At 32.6% G+C, this 20,747-nt stretch overlaps 1 protein-coding gene and 1 non-coding gene across 2 annotated transcripts; both read right to left on the bottom strand.

Annotated features, from left to right (window-relative positions):
• Positions 1-1,547: 1,547 nt before the first annotated feature.
• On the bottom strand, positions 1,548-19,800 carry LOC132759432 (endoplasmic reticulum metallopeptidase 1-like; the record flags this gene model as incomplete). The annotated part of the gene is given in 13 exon segments (XM_060751198.1): positions 1,548-1,788; positions 4,411-4,595; positions 5,516-5,628; positions 6,257-6,462; positions 6,992-7,147; positions 8,229-8,419; positions 8,880-9,063; positions 9,484-9,713; positions 12,522-12,734; positions 13,096-13,188; positions 15,674-15,820; positions 18,002-18,107; positions 19,673-19,800. Coding segments are annotated over 13 exon segments (2,123 nt in total), but the record flags the coding sequence as incomplete, so codon positions are not given.
• Positions 6,597-6,672, bottom strand: LOC132759433 (small nucleolar RNA U3). Its single transcript, XR_009629710.1, has one exon. It is a non-coding gene; the product is annotated as a small nucleolar RNA U3 (small nucleolar RNA).
• Positions 19,801-20,747: the final 947 nt, after the last annotated feature.

The following is a 20,747-nucleotide window of genomic DNA, read 5'->3' as shown; positions in this document are numbered from 1 at the left end:
TTTTCATTTTAAGTTCAAAGCCCTTAAAACTTTTCAATGTTAACACAAACCATTTCCATACAACGTTCAAGGCACTGAAATTATTCAGTCTTAACCTTTAGAAAAAGCATATTGCATATTTGTAGCCAAAATAATGGCTAAAAGTATGAGTGCTGAAACTGAAAGTTCAAATTTTTTCCAATATTCAAGAAAGATAAGTTTGTCTAAAATCATTGAACCACAACCAAATTCAAACTTAAACTGCTTATTCCTAAGATGTATCTATATTATTTTCAAAGTGAAAGGGACATAACTCTGCCAAAAAACCATCAAACCATGACCAAATTCCAACTTGACCTGCCCATTCCTTTGACATATCCATATGTCAAATTAAAATTGAATATGTAACACTGTTAGGTAGATAATGAACAGAAACTGTAAATTTCATATTATTTTCAAAGTGAAAGGGGCATTACTCTGCCAAAAATCATTGAACCATGACCAAATTTGAAGTTGACCTGGGCATTCCAAAAACATATCCATATGTCAAATTTGAGTTGAATGTGTTGTACCATTGGGGAGATAATAAACGGAAACTGAAAATTTCATATTACTTTCAAAGTGAAAGGGGCATAACTCTGCCAAAAATCATTGAACCATGACCAAATTTGAACTTGACCTGCGCATTCCATTGACGCATCCATATGTCACGTTTGAGTTGAATGTGTTGTACCTTGAGGGAGATAATGAACGGAAACTGAAAATTTAATATTATTTTGAAAGTGAAAGGGGCATAACTCTGCCAAAAATCATCGAACCATGACCAAATTCAAACTTGACCTGTATTTTCTCATGACATATCCATATGTCAAGTTTGAGTTGATTGTGTTGTACCGTTGGGGAGATAATGAACAGAAACTGAAAATTTCATATATTTTTCAAAGTAAAAGGGGCATAACTCTGCCAAAAATCATCGAACCATAACCAAATTCGAACTTGACCTGTATTTTCTCATAACATATCCATATGTCAAGTTTGAGTTGAATGTGTCCAACCGTTCTTGAGATAATGAACGGAAACTGAAATTTTATATTATTTTCAAAGTAAAAGGGGCATAACTCTGCCAAAAATCATCGAACCATGACCAAATTCGAACTTGACCTGTATTTTCTCATGACATATCCATATGTCAAATTTGAGTTGAATGTGCCCAACCGTTCTTAAGATAATGAACGGAAACTGATGATGACGGAATGACAGAATGACGGAAGGACGGAAGGACGGAAGGACGGAATGACGGAACAGGGTAACACTATATGCCCCGGCCATTACATGGCGGGGGCATAAAAATATTGAGCCATGTTTAAAGAAAATCCTTCAATGGGTATAGGATTTATAGAGTGGACACAAGATTGGAGACTGTCCAATCTATTGACAGACTGACACAAAACAGTGGTTCTAGTATAGCCCCCCCCCCAATTTAAATGGTGGGGGTATAAATACTGTTCTAAACAAAATCATTTCTCTCTTTTAAGAAAAAAAAAACAAACAAACAATCATTCAAAAACTCTTAAAAAAAACATCACAAGGTATATTGGTGATATATGCTAAACAGTAACCCTTCTAGTGTTCAAACAATTAAAATACAAAACCATCCCAGGAAGCTGACCATGTGACTGGTGTGGTCCAATCAGGAGTCTGAGCCAAGAAAGCGTCCAGTTCTGTGGTATGTTTATCATCACTGTGTAAATAGTGGCCGGCTAAACCAATGTCCACTATTCCTTTACTTGTATCATGATTAACAGGAACCTATAAATATATACATTAACTTATATATAACTGATACATGAAGTGTGCTTCTGTACTTAGGTATACTTTAATTAATGTATTACACTGTTTTTTCCCAGATGTGATATTGTGCATGCTTTTGATATGCGAAATATCCAAAATCAATGAAATATTTATCTCAGACACAGTGGGACTCTATTTCTCTCAAACTAGTTTCAAAAAGTTCAATTTTCAATTTACATATACAGCTTAAAGTGTATACAGCTATATATCTGATGCAAAAATTATTGTTTGGATTTTAAAAAAGAATACTTCCAAAATGTTTGTATGAAATAACAAGAGGGCCATGATGGCCCTGAAGTCGCTCACCTGTATATAGGCCCCTTGGAGCAGGGCCAGTATAAACCCCAGGGCTTTTATTTGAACAAACTTGGTAGACACCCTTTAGAAGATGTTTCATGCTAAACATCTAAGGTCTAGCTCGTTGGGTTTTTTAAAAGAAGATTTTTTTAAGTTTTTTCTTTACACATATATTTAAAAACAATGACACCCCTGGGGCAGGGCCAGTTTTGACCCCAGGGCTTTTATTTGAACAACCTTTGTAGACACTTACTAGAAGATGTTTCATGCTTAATATCTAAACTCTAGCTATTCAGGTTTTTTTCGAAGAAGTTTTTGCTATACACATATAAGGAAAATCAATGTCCTCCGGGGCGGGGCCAATTTTGACCCCAGGGCTCTTATTTGAACAAACTTGGTAGACATCCATTACAAATGTTTCATGCTAAATATCTTAGCTCTAGCTCTTTGGGTTCTTTAAAAGAAGACTTTTAAGTTTTTACTATATGCATATAGGAAAAATCAATGACCCCTTGACCCCAGGGCTTTTACTTAAACAAACTTGGTAGACACCCATTAGAAGATGTTTCATGCTAAATATCTTAGCTCTAGCTCTTTGGGTTCTTTAAAAGAAGATTTTTTAAGTTTTTACTATATACATATATGGTAAATCAATGACCCCCTGGGGCGGGGTCAATTTTGACCCCAGGGCTTTTATTTGAACAAACTTAGTAGACACTCACTAGAAGATGTTTCATGCCAAATATCTAAGCTCTAGCTCTTTGGGTTTTTTAGAAGAAGATATCTAAAGTTTTTTTTTTTGTTGCCATGGCAACCATAGTTCTGCATGGAATTAAATTCATTGAACAATTTCAAAGGTGACCACCAAAGGAACATTCCTGTGAAGTTTGGATGAAATTGGCTTAGTGGTTTATGAGGAGATGTCATTTAAAGTAAAAGTTTACGGACGATGGACGGACGATGGACGAACGATGGACGAACGCCGGACGAAAAGCGATCACAAAAGCTCACCCTGTCACAAAGTGACAGGTGAGCTAAAAATGGCAATAGATTTCCTTAAAGCGAGTGGGGCATGCACAAAGTCATTGCTAAAGGGATAAAACACTGCTTAAAACAGCAAAGTAATATTTTGTTCCAGAACATTTCATTCTGTTTACGTACAATATTCATGTTAGTTAAATAACAGAGACATTCTATGTTACTACATTTTCAACAAGCATTTGATAGTATTGCGGGCAATACAGTAGTCCCCTACCGGTCCCTCAAAAAGTTCTTTAATTGTCATACACTCCTGTGTATTGCCATTTATAATGAATTTGAGGATGAAGTCTGTATTTGAAAATATCAACCACAAAACATAATAAAATAAGTTTGTCTATATCACAGTAATGTGTTAAGTTTCCATGCTTAGTAAGGAAATTATGTTTATACAACCTTGTCATATTATTACGATGTGGGATTTTAAAGTAAATCCTATAAGGAATGAAGAAGTTGGAGTGAAAATACCAGTTTCTCGAAAAAAATCTAAGTTCAAGGGGGACATAATTCTGGAAATAGTCTTGCTAGAGTATTTAACCTTCTCAAAAATGTCGAGTGATAATAAGAAACATATATATGAAGTTTGAAGTAGATACATTAGGAAATAAAGAAGTTATTTAAAAAAGACAACATTTTTTCCCCTAAAAAATCTAAGTTCAAGGGAGGTAATACTGATATTTTTGTTACTGATATTATCAGAAATCTTGAAATTCAGGCTATTTGTTGCCATAGCAACCAGAATTTTCAACATAGGAAGAAAAGAAAAAGATGTGCATAATCTCCAGACTGCCATCTACCCATATTTCAAGTTTCATAAAAATATTTTCAGTACTTTTTGAGTTATCACTGGATCCAGTTTATGTGTTAAATTTGCCATATTTTCAGACTATTTGTTGCCATAGCAACCAGAATTTTCAACATAGGAAGAAAAAAAAAAGACGTGCATAATCTCCATACTGCCATCTATCCATATATCAAGTTTCATAAAAATATTTTCAGTACTTTTTGCGTTATCGCGGGATCCAGTTTTGTGGACGGACGGACTGACGGACTGACAGACAGACGGACAGACGGACAGTAAACCTAAAGTCCCCTCCGGTTAAACTGGTAGGGGGCTAATAATCAAACGCAAATAATAATGGAATCAATATAATTCCCCCATTGATAAATTTTATAAAAATATTTCATAACATATAGATTTGTACCCTTTAATTACAATAGTTGGTAAATTTTAGTAGAACTTGCCTTGAAATGTAGAGAAAATGTCCACGGAGTTGCAGGAGTTTCACCGTGAGAATAGTAAACAAAATATGTAGTTTCATTCACATCAGGTGGCATGGCTGCTGGATACGGCCTATATTCACTAACACTCCACTTCTGTAGGGACACGCCATGATGTGGACGTACTTGTAATGTGATATGATCAGGACCTGGAGAGTAATGATTAAACATTCAAGTAATCTATAGTTAACCAGAACTCTACAATATTATACAGTAACCATAGAAGTGAAAAGTAAAATAAAATTACATACAGAATCAATGGAAGTGAAAAGTAAAATAAAATTACCAAACCCAAACTAAAAACTTTTTAAAAATGAATTCTCGGATTAAATTGCAGACTTTAATTTAACCCCCCCCCACCTTATGTTCCACATTACATACAAACTGAAATTATTTAAGCTTGAGTACTTTCTCACATGCAAAAAAAAATTATCTGCCAAGTGGGATTAAAAACTCAGTAGTGACAGCTAAGTCATTCAAATTCAATGCGACTTAACCACATGGTCAAAAATGGTCCAATCTGAAACATCTTTGATGTTTTTGCTAGTATTATTAGCCAAGTAATGTTAACAGAAATCTAGATAAAGTCTATTTAGATGTTATATTAATAAAGAATGATAAACAAGAGCTGTAATACAGACAGAAAGCTCAACTATTATCAGTGTTTGATAGTAAGATTTATCAGTCTTTGATAGTAAGATAATACAAGACCTATTTTAGCAGAGGTATAATACAGTCAAATCTATGCTAAAATGTATAGTCTTCAACAACAACTAAAACTTCAAAGACATGTGAGAAGTTTGAAGCTAATACCATCAGTGATTGTTGACATAGAACTAGTATACTTCAGTAAAAATACAAATTTCAGTAAAATTTAAGTTATGAGACTTAACCATAATTTCAAAGACATAAATTCAGTTGAATATCTTCAATGGTTTATGAGATAACAATCTGCTTATAAAACAAAAGCCAAGTATTTAGCCAATGACAGACTGGAAGAATAGCACCACAATTCCTTAAATAATCGAGCTGAAAATCAAGATGGAATACAGACAAGTGATAAATTTACCTGTAACTTCAAATGTCAGTTTTGTAAGACCTATCTCATCCTTTTCTGATTGAACTTTCTTACATATCACATCTGGTCTGTCATGTTTGTTTACTGCCATATATAAACTATTTCTGAAATAATCATTAATCAATGCATTAAAGGCACATTAATTCCCACAAATATGTAAACATTTTGTTCTTTAGAAAGAGCAAACATATGTTTAATACTATATTTGTTATAAATGGATTTAGAGCATCTATGTTATAATTTTAATGAAGACACACTGCTTTTGAAATAATTTGCCATAAAGGTAGCCAGGTAATGTAAACAAAGCGGTATTTTGAGATTCATTCCAAGTATTTAATCTCTATAACAGTACTGAATTCCAAAATGAAAGAAAGATGTTTCAGCTTTGTGGTCAATAAGTATTTTTTTGAAACTTTAACACCAGAAATAAAATGTTTTTAGCAATAAAAGTTTTATCTTCTTTTGGACTGAATGGGCCTTTAAATGTTTCATAAGGCTATCAAAGTCATTTAAACGTCACAAAAATAATCTATAATGTGTCAAAATATCCAAAAACAGCCCTAATTTTGCAAGTGACTAACAGGGTAAAAACATGCTTCTTATCACACAAATATGAATAATTACACATTTCTTACACTTTTAAATTATTTTTGCATCAAGTTGAAATTTGTAAAGTTTTATATTATCTAGTACATACCTTAAAGTAAATAATAGATTTTATAAAGATCTTACTTGGGATGCAGCATATCAATGACAGGGATGATAAATGGAACCCCACAGTATGGGCCTAGATGACATTGCACTTTTTCTGCCTCTTGTAGCCTTGGCATGGCAGCAATAAGTTGTCTGTTGTTGTTGTAGTCAAATGGTATTAACCATATCCCAGAATCCTCATACGTCATTGTTCCCTGAATATCATGAGCTCTTCTTCTTGCATGCTGCAATATATTCATGTATAATATGTGAATTCTTGCATGCTGCAATATATACATGTACAATATGTGAATTCTTGCATGCTGCAATATATACATGTACAATATGTGAATTCTTGCATGCTGCAATATATACATGTACTATAGGGTCTCGTCAGTTTTACCTGACGTCCTGGCGACACTTACTATAGAAATGATCCCTAAGAGTAAGGTCTTACTATATGTGAATGTTCTCGTTCCACCATATCTACATAAATGAGTTATAATAAATAGTTACACTATTTATTGTTAAATTTACTTGCAAATTTCAACATGATCAACCAAACACCATGTTTTAAGCTCATTTGTTTACCTTAGGGCAATGACTATCAATAACCAATTTTCATACAATTTTCTTTATACTAGTAACAGACACGCTAAAAATTAATAAAACTAGAAGCAAGTGTTTCTCCTAGAACATACATAACATAGATGGTAATCTTAAGGCAATCTTAAATTAAATTTATAGATGCTAGTTGATAAAGGAACTACTTACCAAAGCTAACAATCTCATTGGTGAAGGTTGTTGCTGGTTCCCACTATAAGGAAATCCTAGTGGTGTAAACACTATAGCCAGAAGCCAGACAGCTGATATGGCACTCAAGAATGATATGACTTTTTTCATATTACCACACAAATATATTAAACTAACCTGAAATGTCAAAAAGATTCATATGTACATAGACAGCTGATATGGCACTCAAGAATGATATGACTTTTTTCATATTACCACACAAATATATTAAACTAACCTGAAATGTCAAAAAGATTCAATTGTTCATATCTAAAAAAATTCTTAAAAACTATGTTAGTTGTAACAATATCAATATCTTACAAAATGTCATGCCCTATCAGTAAATTTCCTGCTTATATAGCAGACTCTATAAAAGGCTTCTTGCCAGTTGAAATTTTCTTTAAAATCATGCAGTTTTCCAAACATATGAACTTAAACCGGCTTTTTTACTTCCCAAATTATCAATTTTAGCAATAATTTCCCCCAAATTAAAGAGACTAAGGCCTCTTCCCAATTAAGTGAGAAAAATCGCTGCCTATACTATAAATTTTTACTGTATTTTTTCTTGTCATTGTTCAGTGAATGTGTCATAAAAAATATTCACATATGTTCATAGCTTCTAGGATATCCTCTGAATTGTTCACTAAAATATGTTTTAAGAAATAACCTGCTTTAAGACATACAAGTGTATTGACACATATTTTCTCCAGACAGAGTAACAGTATTAAACATGAACCTCTTATGTATATTTCATATGCAAAATAGAATAAGGACATTCAATTTGGATAAGAAGAAATGAATCTCTTGCTTTGCATACTTTAGAATTCATTATATTCTTCTGTAAAAATTGTGTTTTCCAGTAAATAAATAAACATGTATCACTTATTATCTATTAGTATTTAAAGATATACTATGCTCTAATTTGATATTAGAAAATATTGATGATTGCTACACAGTCCCTATGTAAATATTAAATAAACATGTTTTGAAATCACACAAAGTAGATATGTTACGTTTAAATTCTACACAATATAGGTGGTCACAATATGAATATATAGGCATTATGCAGGCTCCCATACATAGTTTATTCATTCTTTTATTCAAATTAGACATATTCAGTAAGAATTTCATAGATTTTAATAAGTTTCTGAGGTAAAAATTTTAGTCATAGATCAGCATAGTTTATCTTTAAATTATCTATGTATTTAAATGAACTTACTAGATAGCCTGATAAAAGAACAAGAAAGAATGAACAGATAACACCTATAGCAACATCAGAGTTCACTTCTGTTCCAGTCCTTCCTAATATTGGCAGAAATAAAATTGCAACAGCATTTCCTACGTAGATTGTTATCAAACTTGGTATGAACAATCCCAGTAAATGTAGACAGAAAAATCTGTATGGATGACCTACAAATATAAGACATGAATAAATAAAACCATCAATATAATTTCAATTAAGTTTTGTTCTATTACTAGTATCTTTTAATTTCTTTTTTACTTTAATACCTTACCATATCATACACACAGCAGACAGTGCGTGGTTTGGTACTATACATGGGCACGAGGACACATTTAAAACCTGAGTCTGTAGAGCCAGGGAATTAATAGGTCTGAGGGCTTCTGAAAATGGTAATGCACGAAAAAAGGTGCACTAGCGTTTTTCTTTCATAAAATAGTAACTGTCTGATTTGGTAAAAAACCATTAAAGCATGCTTTCTAGTGCTAGTGCAATGTCATTTAAAAATTATGTTTTGTAATAAAACTTACAAGGCCGTCACTGCAATAAGTTTTTTTTACAAGGTGCCCTGAGTCATACATAATATTAAAAAAAGTGAAAAAAACCCAACAAAAATTATCATACACTTACGTTTCCAGTTTCTATTTTTGAAGATCCAAAGAGTTCTATCTCTGATAAATAAAGGACCTAGCACATACAACATTGGGAAAAAAGCACTTCCTATCCCCTTCAATGTCAACATCAACATTAAAATACTCCAGATTGTCATGTTTGCTTCAAAAAATATCTGCTCATTGTACCAAGATATATTATTCTGAAAAAATAAAAGAACAATAAAAACAAATAAACAATACATTCTGTGACACATTCAATATTAACTTTTCTGTAATTAAGATACTAAATCACATTTAAAGACAGTCAAACTAGTTAGACAAATTGGACGGCCAGAATTCATCCAAATCTGTGCCAGAGTAATAGACCTTAAACAGTGACTTCTAATTATGATTGCAAAGACATGTGACAAGTGCATACCTGCAGCTGTTTTGGAGATTGATATTGCAATCAAAACTTTAATAAGGCATTTTTATGTACCAGTTATGGCCCTTTGTGGACTTAAAATGTCCAAAGCTCGAGTGAGTAAGACAGCTCTTATTATTCCAATAGTCAAGATAAAAATGTCAGGTCAAAAGCAGAATAAAACAATTAAAACCATCTCAAAATTATACTTCACTACCTTAAATAATGAGCCTTTAAGAGCTTCATGCATCATAAGAACTGTTATACATGGTGGTATCAGAAATAGAGGTATAAGGTTATAATTGTGTGTGAACCAGCTCATATTGCGACCACAGAGTGTTACTAGCAGCGCCATGGCAACCGTTGTCAGTATCACCAGGATATATGTCAAGGCCATGAAAAACATTGCTTTAAGTAGATTTTGGAAATACTTCACATCATGATTATCTGAAAATAAGAAATTCATACAAAATCTGTTTTGAATAATTTTGCGATTGTTTTGTTCAGTCTGAAATAAAGCATATAAACTTAATCAAAAAGTCTTTTGGACAAAATGCACAGATGAAAATAATGTCTCATATTCAAAGTAGCACAGTTGGAAGAGTTCTTTTTAGTGGACAGATGAAAATGAAAGAAGTGACATTTGAAAAAACACGTATATCTCTAATAGCAAACTATTGGTAATGATGTACTCTTGTAAACTGTAGGCTAGTTTTTTAGACTTGACCTAAAATCCCAATATACATAGGGTTCAACTATCAGTCATGATCAATATACCAAAAAAATCTGATGGCTTTGGGCACAAAGTTCTCTAAGCAGTCAACTTCTACATTAAATCTGAAGACTGTAGGCCAAAATGGACCTAAAGTTATTAAACAAACAAGATCTAGTCTATGGACAGATGACCTTCTGACATGTTTAAAGCAGTAAATCCGCACTTCTCTGTATGCAGGCTTTCAAGTGGCCAATAACAAAAAAGTAGGGATAAAAGTAGGATTTTTTTTGTAAAAAAGTAGGGAAAAGTAGGGATTTTCAGAGCCTAAAAGTAGGGAAAGTAGGACTCTCTACTCACCTTTTTCCAAAGTTGATTGCAAAAACAAATACAGACCCTTATCAACTAATATCCATGGCATTTTCTTCATTTAGGAAACCAGTCACCAGTGTTTCAATAGGGATTCCACAACAGGATGAATCTGGACATGAACCTGGAATTGGTATTTTTTCTATTAGATCAAATTCCAAATAATAACAGAAAACTATAAACAATGAATATGTCAGAACACAGACTATTAGCAACATTAAACATTAAGTAAGCATGTTTTTGTACACAGACTAGAAACAGGAAATGTGTTAAAACCTTGTTTAAGATAGCATGGTTGTTACAAAATACAAACAAGAAAAACGTTATGTGCAAAAACATGGTTTTAGCTAGCATAATATGTGAAACACAGACTAGAACAAGGATAGGTGTTAAAACATGATTTTTTAACTAGCATTATAACACACTGAATGAAAAGGAGTAAATGTTAAAAAAGCAAAAGTTTACTAGCATCCTAGTTATGCATGGAGTTTACATGGGCATGCAAAATAGATACTTGTAACAATCAATAGTAAATTTTGAGATATATACACAAGCTCTTAGTATGCAAAGTTAGTACATGCAAAACTGACAAATACACTTCATAATGTATTAATGCAGAACTATAGATATTAGTATAGTAAAGCCTGCTACCCAAAGAAATATATGCACACTACTACAGAGCAAAGCATATACATTAACATGCATTGTTAAATTTTGTGAGTCCATGTGGCATTGTGAAGTTAATTTTATAAATTAATGGACCTGAAATAATATATTGTTAGTAAAATGGAATTTAAAAAGAAACTTAATGACACTTGCAAGAAGTAGGTCTCAGATAATTCCAAGGTAGAGTATTTATATGAGTATTTATGCCATATTATATAAATATATATATATTTAATGATAGAGAGCAAAAAACCTGTTATGTAAACTTTGGATGCAACAACAATCTCTCACATCTTTAATGGTTATTACTTATAATTGGCACACTGAAAGCCTAAACACACAGTTAGTTATTCTTAAATTATCTGTTACAAGAACAAGATTCCTAATCCCCCACCATATTAAAGCTATCAAATTCTATCTAATTAAAGCATGCATATTTTTCAGAAACATTCTCTACATTTTTCCAGTATCTTTCATTCAATGAAAATTCAGGACAAAATGATCACAGTGAGCAAGTTCAATACTTGCCAATATGCCAAACATTGCCTAAAATCTATATATGCTCAAAGGTGTTGGCAAGTATTGTCCTCTGACAGTATAAGCATCATTGGGAAACAATTGAGAAGCTAATCTGTGTACAAAAACATATTATAATTTTGAAATAAAACAATTGAGAAGCTAGTCTGTGTACAAAAACATATTATAATTTTGAAATGAAACAATTGAGAAGCTAGTCTGTGTACAAAAACATATTATAATTTTGAAATGAAACAATTGAGAAGCTAGTCTGTGTTCAAAATCATATTATAATTTTGAAATGAAACATAAAAAATAATTGAACACTAAGTAATATTTCTATAGAAGCAAACTCACCTAAAGTCGCTGATTCTGCCATGTCAACTCCAACCATCCTCATCATGGAACCCCTCTTGCACCACTGATGACCTACATCCATCAACTTTTTCCTACAATTAAACTAGCATCTGATTCTTATTTAATTTGAGGTAAAGATTATCTCAAAATCAATCTACTACTTATACTGGATTTTTTATCAACTATCCTCGATCTTTTTTCTTAAAAAAGTAGGGATAGTAGGGCATTTTAAGAAAAAAGTAGGGAAAAGTAGGGGTCAAACAAAAAAGTAGGGAAAAGTAGGAAAAATAGGAAAAGTAGGGCCCGCTTGAAAGCCTGTGTATGGGAATATGATTAGCAGACCAAATAGTTTTTATGTATTTTGATAATTAATACATGTACATCAATGCAATACATACATGAATGATATCTGTAGACTTATATCTGTAGTGAAAAGATATATGACTCAATAATAAAATTACAAATAAAACATTGTTTTTTTTTGTAATAACAGAAAATTCTTCAAGGATATCTTTAATTTCCTTACTTTAAACAATGTCAATAAATATAAATATTTTTTATGATTGCATACTAATACAATGCACACTTGCAAACAGTGCATTCAGGCAAGCACTCAAAATACCAGAAGAACATACCAGATCTATCAATGTTGAATGTTTTCCGTATAATTCTGAATAAGATGGCCGCCATCAGTGCACTGTTGATGACAACTGCTACACGTTGTGGATAATAGATCATTACATAACCAACGAGATCAAAGAATATCATGGTACCATCTTTCTCAGGTCCTGGATCTGCCAGATGAGAGCTTTTGGACAGCTCCCACAAAACTGCCAGAAGATTTTCACCTGTAATTATATGTGTATGATACAAAAGTTTTGTAGTTGAACTTTATTATATATTAAACACATTTCAACTATATCTCTATATCGTAACAGTTTCGTTACATTTTTAACACCTACAACATAGTTTTAATAAAACAAATCTAAATCCAGAAAAGTAAAAAATGATGTCTGCCATAGAAAATATAGGTAGCTTTTTAAAAATAGGCAGCAAAATTTGAAGAAAAAAATAATCCAACAAATTTATTTTTTATCTTCTATAAACAATAATCAAAATGATGAATTTAGCAGATGTCAATATTAATACAAAAATGAATGTTTTTAAACAGGAAACCTGAAATTTCATTAGTCAAAAACAACGAGTTACCTCCCCTCTGTAGACATCCTTGGTGTATAAATCTGTTTTGATCATTTTGTGTGTGATAAACATATCCATTGGTAATATAAGCTATATCAAGACCTGAAAATCATAGACAATGAGTTATACAGTCCAAAATCAACCGTGTAATACATAAATTATATATAACTTAACAGTTGCAACAACTGGGTATGAAGGCAAAGGATTCAGGACCTAGACTTACAATTTCTTAGTTTCTGATTCAGAATCTAATTAACTACACAGAAAGTTGTAATCATGGTCAGTATCTTAACATGAATATTAGTCATAGTTGTGTAAATAACCTTATTTCAAATTCAATGTGCTACTAAAATCAAATCAAATGTATAATTTTGCAACAGTTTCATTAAACATATAGAACATTTTAGTTAAAACAAAAAATGTGTCAATAGGACACGGATCCACTGTTTGGTGAGTCTACTGACATACAACAGGACAGTATGACAGGCTGACACACAAAGGATATTCTACATGACTACCCCCTCCCCCAAGTGGTTGGAACATAAAAAAATCATCCAATTTTTCCAATGTTGACATCTCGTTTTTTCCCAAATCCCAATATTTTCAAACCTCAATTTTAAATCCTAAATTATGCTTAAAAGAAATTAAGAGCAAGAAAGAACTCAAGATTCAAAACTACACATGCTGACCAACAGTGGACTCCAGGTCAAATACCTTTTGAGTTATACAAAACACAAGTTGAAAACTTCAAAATTAAACTAAACTCAAGGGCAATAACTGTAACAAAACTAAATTAATCGACATGTAAAACCCCATAAACTAAGTAATCAAGGAGGGGATGAAGAACAACACGTCAGGAACACCAGAGCGGGTTTACGTTAATTTATTTATCTACCGGTTTCGGTCATATAATGACCTTCATCAGGATAATACAGAAATATTTTAAAATTTAGGCCCTGAAGTATACAAAATGGGTAAACTAAAAAGTCACGTGACAATACTATATTTGGTTTCGTTCTGGAAGTATGCCACTAATTTTTTGGAATTTTGCCAATATGTTGTTATTAAGTCTAAAATGAAATATATATGTTGTTATTATAAGTCCTACTTAGTTTCATGAAAAATACCATAAATGGATCCAATAGAAATTATCTGTTCATTTGTGTGACTGTACTGTCCAAATTCATCTTCACACAAGGTTTCTGAGCTGTTGTTCTTACTTGGATTTAATGGGGATATTGGTTCTGGTATTTGAAAGTCCATAGTTTCAATGTCCATGTGGATCTTCTGTGTTTTGTTGGTATTCTTAGTTTTTCTGTTCTGTTTTCTGTTGATTAGTTGTGGTGTTCCTCTATTGTTAATGATTCTAAATGTTGGCATCTTTTTTAATATTTTATATTTGCTTTCAGTTGGTTTGGGTGTGGTTCTTGGTTTATCGATTTTGATACATTCGAACTTTGTTTCATTAAATCCATGTAGATTTATGGAGTGTCTTTTAAGCGAATACCGTCTTGCGTAGTGCTTATTACACCAGCGTGTGTTTTTTGGTGTTGGTACCATCTGTTTTTATCAGTGTGAACGATGTCGCAGGTTTCACATAATTTGGTATACCTGGGTTTTGGCCAATCTTCTTCAGTTAATTTTCGTGCATAATATATTTCTTCTGATGTTACATAAGATTTAAGTCGCTTGGAGTTCTTGTTTTTAATTTCTTTATCCATACTTCTTCCGTTCTTAATCTGATATTGATGTTTCTTTCGGTTGTTTGTATTATGACGTCGAATTCACAATGTCCGTTGATATTAAAATGGCGCGAAACGGGCTTGACGTTGTTTTTACTTCTAATATCGGCTAAATGGCCGTAGAATCGATCTCTAAGTGAATTGCCAGTTTGTCCTACGTACTGTAATTTGCATTGTTTACATGTTATTAAATAAATTAAGCTTACAGTTTTACATGTATGATGTCCAAGGATTTTAAATGTTTCATTTGTAGCGGTACTTTTAAATTCTATAGTATTAGACATGAATTTACATGTAAGACAATCTTGTTTGCACGGGTAACTGCCATTCGAGAATTTATCGCTAGAAATATCTGACTTAACTAAGATTCTTCTTATGTTACTTGGTTGTAAAACCTCATGTGCACAACTTCACATGCTGATCAACATTCTAGCACTTTTAGAGGTGACACAACATTTTGGAAAGTTTTTTACTCAGTCAAGGGCAATAATTTTTATTACTCTACTCTACAAATTTTGAATAAATATACAAGCAAAACCTTAAGTTTACAACTACACGTACTTATCAACCTTTTTCTGAAGTTTCATGACACTAGGTCAAATAATTTTTGGTCTACACACGATTCAAATTGAAAATTGCAAATTTTTACTAAGTCAAAAGCAATAACTCTACAAATTCTAAATAAATAAAAAAACCTAGGTGTACAACTACACATGCTGACCAACACTCCTGGAAAGTTTCATGACTCTAGGTCAAATATTTTTTGAGCTACGTGCAACACAAATTGAAAATTGCAAATTTTTACTTCATTTACAAGGCATGCTTAAGGATATATAGTATTGTACCTGGAATGTCACCGAAGTCCCTATATATCCTGTAGTCTGTATCTGAAGGTATAATTCCACTTTGAAACAGCTCCTGACCTAGGATAGATCCACTAGGATATGGTGCTGACTCTGCATAGGCTCTTGTTAACCAGGGATGAAGGGGCCCTGTACAGTACAAAACAAAACTTTTATGATACTACATAAGCCATGATAAGGAATAGCCAACAATAAACTTTAAAAGATTTTATTACAGTATAATAATGATGAAAGTAACTAGTTTTCTTGGTCCTGATATTTTTGGAATGAAGTACAATGTATATAAAATCACTTCACTGAGCAAAATTGATCAGTCATCTCTCTTATACATGTATATACATGCATGTGTGCTTGTATTCCAGTCTACTTCTAATGAAACTAGAACTATCACTAAATGTGATTAATACCCCCACAAGTCTGCTTCGGAAATGAGGATGTTACTAGTAACAGAATACCTTGTAAAAGAATTGAAACATAGAGTTATGGTTGTGGGCAATTAAAGATAATTGTGGTTCATGTATGTTGCATTTCCTTTCAATGTGGTTGGCCATTGATGAAGTTTAATTGAATTACTCTGTAATAAGTCCAGAAAGACAAAGAAAAAGAACAAAGGGCAATAACTCTATAAATACTGAAGATAGAGTTATAGTTCTTGTGCACTGCACTTCCTCTTATTGTGCTTGACCATTGTATGAAGTTGTTTTGAATTACAACCAGTACGTTTTAAGTTATGCTCCGGACAAAAGAAAGCAATGGAAAAGTAACAAAGGGCAATAACTCTGTAATTAGTCAAGATGGAGTTATGGTTCTTGTGCACTGCACTTCCCCTTATTGTGCTTGACCATTGTATGAAGTTGTTTTGAATTCCAACCAGTAGTTTTAAAGTCATGCTCTGGACAAGGAAAAGAAACAAAGGGCAGTAACTCTGTAATAAGTCAAAATGGAGTTATGGTTCTTGTGCACTGCACTTCCTCTCAATGTGCTGGACCATTGTATGAAGTTATAATGAATTCCAACAATTAGTCTTCAAGTTATGGTCCGGACAAAAGAAAGCAATGGAAAAGTAATAAAGGGCAATAACTCTGTAATTACTTTAGATAGAGTTATGGTTCTTATGCACTGCACTTCCTCTCAATGTGCTTGACCATTGTATGTAGTTATATTGAATTCCAACCATTAGTCTTCAAGTTATGCTCCGGACAAAAAAAAAGAAGGCAATTGAAAAGCAACAAAGGGCAATAACTCTGTAACTACTTTAGATAGAGTTATGGTTCTTGTGCACTGCACTTCCCCTTATTGTGTTTGACAATTGTATGAAGTTGTTTTGAATTCCAACCAGTAGTTTTCAAGTTATGCCACTGACAAGGAAAAGTAACAAAGGGCAATAACTCTGTAATTAGTCAAGATAGAGTTATGTTTCTTATGCACTGCATTTCCTCTCAATGTGCTTGACCATTGTATGTAGTTATATTGAATTCCAACCATTAGTCTTCAAGTTATGCTCCGGACAAAAAAAAGAAGGCATTTGAAAAGCAACAAAGGGCAATAACTCTGTAATTACTTTAGATAGAGTTATGGTTCTTGTGCACTGCACTTCCCCTTATTGTGTTTGACAATTGTATGAAGTTGTTTTGAATTCCAACCAGTAGTTTTCGAGTTATGCCACGGACAAGGAAAAGTTACAAAGGGCAATAACTCTGTAATGAGTCAAGATAGAGTTATGTTTCTTACGCACTGCACTTCCTCTCAATGTGCTTGACCATTGTATGTAGTTATATTGAATTCCAACCATTAGTCTTCAAGTTATGCTCCGGACAAGGAAAATGCAACGAACAAAAAAAAAGCAATGGAAAAGCAACAAAGGGCAATAACTCTGTAATTACTTTAGATAGAGTTATGGTTCTTGTGCACTGCACTTCCCCTTATTGTGTTTGACAATTGTATGAAGTTGTTTTGAATTCCAACCAGTAGTTTTCAAGTTATGCCCCGGACAAGGAAAAGTAACAAAGGGCAATAACTCTGTAATTAGTCAAGATAGAGTTATGGTTCTTGTGCACTGCACTTCCTCTCAATGTGCTTGACCATTGTATGTTGTTATATTGAATTCCAACCGTTAGTTTTCAAGTTATGCTCCGGACAAGGAAAATGCAACGGACGTCTGGACCGACTGACCGACCAACCGACCGACCGAACACCGGGTGACTCCTATATACCCCCCCAAACTTCGTTTTTGGGGGTATAATAAATTTGTATCATATAAATTGTATAAAAGGCACCTAGGAATTACTATTGTAAATTGATTAATATAACCTGTTTGAAAGACAACTTCCCATCCACCGTTACCAGCAGAGTCAATATTAACAAAAGCCTTGATAGAGTCAACCCATGGATGCTTTGTGATAAATCCATGACTTGCCTGAAATGTTTCAAAAGTTATGCAGAAGTACCCATCAGTCTACATGAAAAAATAATTAATTGTTTTAAATAGCTTTGCAGAAAATAACAACAATTGAAAAACAAAAACAATCTTTAACAACATAGTTACATCTAATTTACTAATGCAATCTCAGGTTTCTCGGGGACGCTTATTTCGCGTCCCGGTATGCATGTTTATTACAGCTGGACGCAAATATTTCAGAGCAAGGATTCCGCATACACTTAATTTTGCCTGGGGACGCATAAACATTACCGATTGTTTACAACCACAAATATATCAACGCGTGTCAGTCTTTAGGTAGGCGGTCCTATGCACATCGACCAGTGAAGTGATTAGCCAATCAGCAATAATGCTTTCGATCATTATCACACAATAGAGATCAGACTTATGTATACATGCGCTATACATGCAATAACCAGATATTACACAAGATGATAATTTTTTATCTTTGATCACCAGTTGATTGGAAATTAACAAATTTTACCGACAAAAGGATAAAAATATCGACTATTTAAGGCGGAAGTTTAAAGACTGTTTTCTCAAATTACAAATGAGTGTAATTTTGAATTATTGTCGAAAATTTTCCGCATTTTCTTGGCAAAATTTTCTTGCAAAGACGTTCTATAAGAGTATCAAGAATTTAAGATATTGAAACCAAAATACACATATGCTTTTCTTTGATATTTACATTCTACTGTATCCGAAAAATGATCCCGAACATCGACGATTTCACGTTGGCCAGAAACCCTAAAATTTCACAAAGGGCACAAAAATTCTCAGTTTCCAAGCCAAACATATGAATGAATTGTTCCTTTGTTATTTACTCAACACTAAACCTTTAATTATCGATCTTCAATTTGCCCCCTTTTGACTCTCTTACACACTGTGTGAAGCTGTACACGATTTTCCTATTCATTCTGCTAAACGCTGCCTATATACATTTACGTTTTTTTTACAAATATAAACTTTTGGTCTTTATAGCGGACTTATTTAACCAGAATAAAATTTGATTTGGTATAAAAGTGAAAAAAAAAAAAAACGATTCCCATGTGTTGATGCATTATAATTTAATTTCATTATAAATATTGACAACAAAACTATAATTATACTATGTAGTTCAGAGTTTGTTTTGAATAACTATAAACTTTGAAAGTCTCATATCAGCAATGCTATTGTGAGCATTAAATGACTTGTCAGTAAACATATTAATTGCGATGCGCTTTTGGACTACAACTTTTTCAGGCTTGGGAGTCCATGGACTCCATGTTTTAAAGTCCTAGTGAGAACCCTGAATCTGAATGTTCAACAATAATGAAAATATGTTTAAATTATAATAATAAACATTCAAATTCTTCTTGTTCCTGATATAAAAGCAAAGTAAATCTTTGACTTAAAATCAAACACAATGTCAAAATTTAAACTACATAATTTAACCATGTAAAGCTGTACATTATGATAAGTTGACTTATAAGAATAAATGAACTACTTTTGGCTATTTTAAGGAAAGAGACACAACTTCAAGTAACAATGAAATTAAGACTTACCTGTAATAAGTTTTCTTCAGCACCATTAAAGAGAAACACCATACTATGTTGGATAGGGGTTGCTGACTGAGATAATACACGGATTATCTCTATCATTATAGCACAACTGATGGCATTGTCTCCAGCACCTGTAAAAAAGCAGAAGATAATGGTACAAGTAGGTAGTACAGGTAGGTTTGTAACATTATCAAATATTTATATTTATCTATACTAACTGTACCAAGAGATAAATTATACGTGTATATGTGTTTGAAAATTGCTTCTCCAAAGTCACTGTTTTAAGGAAAGTACGATACAGACTATCAAAAATCTAACTTACTTCAAAAGACAAAACATAATTTATCACCATTATATTTTTAACAAGGTAACAAGAATTCCACAACAAATTTATATCTTATCTTTGAGACAGAAAACAAACTGAAAAAATAATGTAATAAACTGCATTTATTAAATAACAATAGATAACAAGTAAAAGCCTAAGTTTTAAATTGTTTTATATGACAATGAATGTACTGTAACATGTATTAACGTAAGGTGTTTTATCAATGATTGTATCACAATATGGATTTGACCATATTGCTGCATAACTATTTTTAAGCAAAGCATGTAAATGTTCTTTTGATATAAAGAATTTAAGATACAATTGTATGTACTTTGCCAAATATTCATATTAAAGTACTTCTTCATAGTCAGTAATGGCTAGTAAGCACATTGCCAGAGAACTGTTAACAATAGGATTTAACCCATTACTTCATGAGCATTTTGTGAAAAATGGCTGTTTTCATTGAAAAGTCTCCCGTTACAAGTTCAAATTGCTATAATACTATAAAAACTGCTTCAACACTAATCAAACTTGGAACAAATGTTGACTGGACCATTGCCCTTGCAACAACATGCTCAGGCTTAAATTTTCTGTTACCATGGCAACGAGGGGACATCTCAAAATTGCCAAAAATCACTATTTTGCGTTGATTTTTTTCCATCAAAATTGATTTCAAAGTGCTGCAACTTCTCAACGGATTGAGATAGAGTCAAATGCTTTTCAGCGTTGGTTACACGTTACCTTATGATCCAA

This window comes from Ruditapes philippinarum, unplaced genomic scaffold, assembly GCF_026571515.1.
Source record: "Ruditapes philippinarum isolate M1 unplaced genomic scaffold, ASM2657151v2 ctg8723_1_1_1_1, whole genome shotgun sequence".
NCBI lineage: Eukaryota > Metazoa > Mollusca > Bivalvia > Venerida > Veneridae > Ruditapes > Ruditapes philippinarum.
This window is presented reverse-complemented; position numbering and strand designations above follow the sequence as displayed.